This window comes from Gymnodraco acuticeps, unplaced genomic scaffold (assembly GCF_902827175.1).
Source record: "Gymnodraco acuticeps unplaced genomic scaffold, fGymAcu1.1, whole genome shotgun sequence".
Lineage (NCBI taxonomy): Eukaryota > Metazoa > Chordata > Actinopteri > Perciformes > Bathydraconidae > Gymnodraco > Gymnodraco acuticeps.
Window position 1 is genome coordinate 497,501 of NW_022989815.1, and position 3,005 is coordinate 500,505.

Sequence of the window (3,005 nt, forward strand, 5' to 3'; positions counted from 1 at the left end):
GAGGAGCAGACCGTGGTGAAGCTGGGCTCTCTCCTCTCTGTGAGTTCATCTGATGTCATGAATCTGTTGGACTGTACGGAGCAAATTACTGATCAAAAGACATGTTATTTCTCTTCTAGTATATTGGCATTGAAGAGGAGGATATTCCCAAGTTGGCTGCTTTCTTATTAAAGTACAGACATCAGCAGAGGGAGCAGACTGAGGTGAGGAGGGGCAGGGATGAAGAGTTTAGTGGATGGATGCTCTTGAATGAGGATTGTAATTAGACCATTTCTGTATATACTGACGATTCTTCTCTGCCTGCAGGATGTTTGTGATGGGTCGGGGGAATCTAATAACAAGGCAGAGGAAGAGGAGACCGAGCCTACGACTCATCTGACCTCTGACCTCGATCCGTATGACGTTGTACCTGCTCTAAAAAGTTTCCTCCGGCAGCACATGAGGTCCAGGTAAGAACACATTTACACTCATTTAACCCTTGTTGCTCAGTTTCAAAAGGTTTCTCTGAAGGAATGAATGAAATGATTACTTCATTTTAGGAATTATTACCATTTTAAATGCAGATTAGTTTGTAGAACAGCACACAGAAATGTAACTAATTTCTGCATACCAATCTATGGGGAATTTTGAGTATGAAGTTAGGGGATATGTCAATGATAAGGAACATTATTTTTGATGCATACAAAAAGTATAACATTTAAAACAAATATTAACAATACAAAAAAATTCCTAAAACTGCTAGAATTTTTTTTGTAATATTATAGTTTTAAATTACCTTCAATATTTCAACATTTTACCCATTTAAATGTATGTTCACATAATGCCACTTGTTTGCCAATGTAACTCAATACGAGGTCACACAGTCATGGTTACAGTAAGACAGGAGAAGGTGTTTAATCACATCATAAAAAAGCCAAAACATGGGTTGAACCAGTAATAGGACTTTCTGTCAGATATACACATGAGATGATGAGCTACATCAGTCTTCCTCAGTGAATATGTGAAGTGTTCCTGTGCGGTCCTAGGGAGAGCTCGTCCCGTCAGCATCACAGTGTTTATGAAGCGGCGCGGGATTCTTCAGAGGACGAAGCCTACTGGCAGAGTATGGGAAGTGTAATCTGTGAGGATCAACTGAGACTCTGGGACACAGCGGAGAACAAACTGAGGCAGTACCAGTGAGTAACAACCTCTCTCACACACACGCACACGCACACTCACTAACTTGTTGTTTCTGTGTTTGCAGGGCGGTGCTGGCGGAGATCTCGGCGCTCGTCCCTGAGACTGAGAGTCTGCAGCAGCAGAACAGAGAGCTGAGGATGTTGCTGCAGCAGACTCTCAAAGTAATGTTTTTGTCTATCACACTTTTATTACCCAGATATTCAATTAGAGTTATTATTGAGGTACTTCCATGTCATTTCTTTTGACAGGAAATGTACACTTTTAATATGAATTTGTTTTATATTTTGAAACTAAAATGTAGATGTTCTGCTTTTCTTTCACAAATGAGTAGAGAATGACATGTCTTTTATTCTCTGATAGGTCAGCACTGATCTGGAGATGTAATCCAAACTCAAATTGGACTCTGTAAAATAAAGCCTCTATTAAAATCACGTTGTGTTTGCAGTTTTTATTTGTTATGCTCTGCTAGATACAAAAAAACAAGTAACTGCTACATAGGCAGTCACACAGAAGTTCATGTGGGACACAAGGAGTAAACAGAATGGTACATTACAGCCGTTTATCCAGCGCTGTTGAAGAGCTTGTGGCTGAGCTCTGAGGGGACGGAGAAGAGGAGGAGGGCGAGGAAGGAGGAGCCCCAGCAGGGCGGCCAGCAGCAGCAGGCAGGGCAGCCTGTAGAGCCTCCAGACCAGCAGACAGAGGGTCCTCAGGGGGGACAGCAGCCAGGACAGGCTGCTGCTGGGACGACTGCACAGACACACTCCATCAATACACACGTATCATTCATTATGTCGATGCAAAGACAGCTGAGGAAATGCCACTTAGAGGAAGAAGGGAAGATTGATGCAGGGGTAGAAGTATCAAATCATAATTACTGTTGTTACTGTATACAAACAACTTTTACTGAAGTATTTGCTTTAATACGTTTTTTTTTTACTTGTCAACGCTGTGAGAGACTATAAAGAGATATACATATATTTCAGTTAATTCTTTGTCATACTAATTTACGGAAGAGGATTAGGGCCACATAAAAAAAAATTTTGTGAGGATTTGAAAAAAAAATTTTTTTTTTTTGTTCTGAGAAAAAAGTCAGAATTCTGACTTTTTTCTCAAAACAAAAAAAATTATTTTTTTTGGGAGAAAAAAGTCAGAATTCTGACTTTAATCTCAGAATTCTGATTTTTTTCTCAGAAATACCGGTAACTGTAGAACCAGCTTCACTGCGATTTACACATTGCAGTAGGCAACAATGGAGGACGTGAGTGCATTCTGCGCGCCAGAGGGGGTCCAAGAGGAAACCATAATAAGTCATTTTACAACCATCTGCAATGTGTAAATCGCAGTGAAGCTGGTTTCTACAGGTTACCGGTATTTCTGACTTTTTTCTCCCAAAATAAAATGTTTTTTTTTTGTTCTGAGAGAAAAAGTCAGAATTATGAGATTAAAAGTCAGAATTCTGACTTTTTTCTCAGAACAAACTTTTTTTTTTTTTAAATCCTCACAAATTTTTTTTTGATGTGGCCCTAATCCTCTTCCGTACTAATTAGATGTAAAATGCAATTGTATTTATTCATTTTGAATAACTAACCAAAAAGGTAAAAATAAAAACTTTTAATATTTTCTATGACTTAGTATATTATATATTTTTTATATTTTTAAAGCATACTGTAATATATTTTCTTTAATGATATTTTTGGAAATACTATACTATTAGCATTTAAAATAAATGTGTATGTCATACTCTACTATGAGTTTTCTTCTCTTAATTTGACTTTTGTTATCCATATAAAAACATTTAAATAGCTGCTTAAACAACTGCAAACACG

General features: G+C 37.9%; 1 protein-coding gene across 1 annotated transcript in view; it reads left to right on the forward strand.

Annotated features, from left to right (window-relative positions):
- The window catches only part of drc1 (dynein regulatory complex subunit 1 homolog (Chlamydomonas)), a gene marked incomplete at its 5' end in the record, with an annotated part of 7,539 nt that extends 5,932 nt beyond the window's left edge, over positions 1–1,607 (forward strand). The window contains 6 exons of the mRNA XM_034230826.1: positions 1–39; positions 120–203; positions 307–449; positions 1,026–1,175; positions 1,244–1,340; positions 1,540–1,607. The exon at positions 1–39 is cut by the window's left edge and continues 51 nt beyond it. Of these exons, the coding sequence (XP_034086717.1) occupies positions 1–39; positions 120–203; positions 307–449; positions 1,026–1,175; positions 1,244–1,340; positions 1,540–1,563 (537 nt within the window). The remainder of the gene's footprint in view (positions 40–119; positions 204–306; positions 450–1,025; positions 1,176–1,243; positions 1,341–1,539) is intronic.
- Between the last annotated feature and the right edge of the window lie 1,398 nt (positions 1,608–3,005).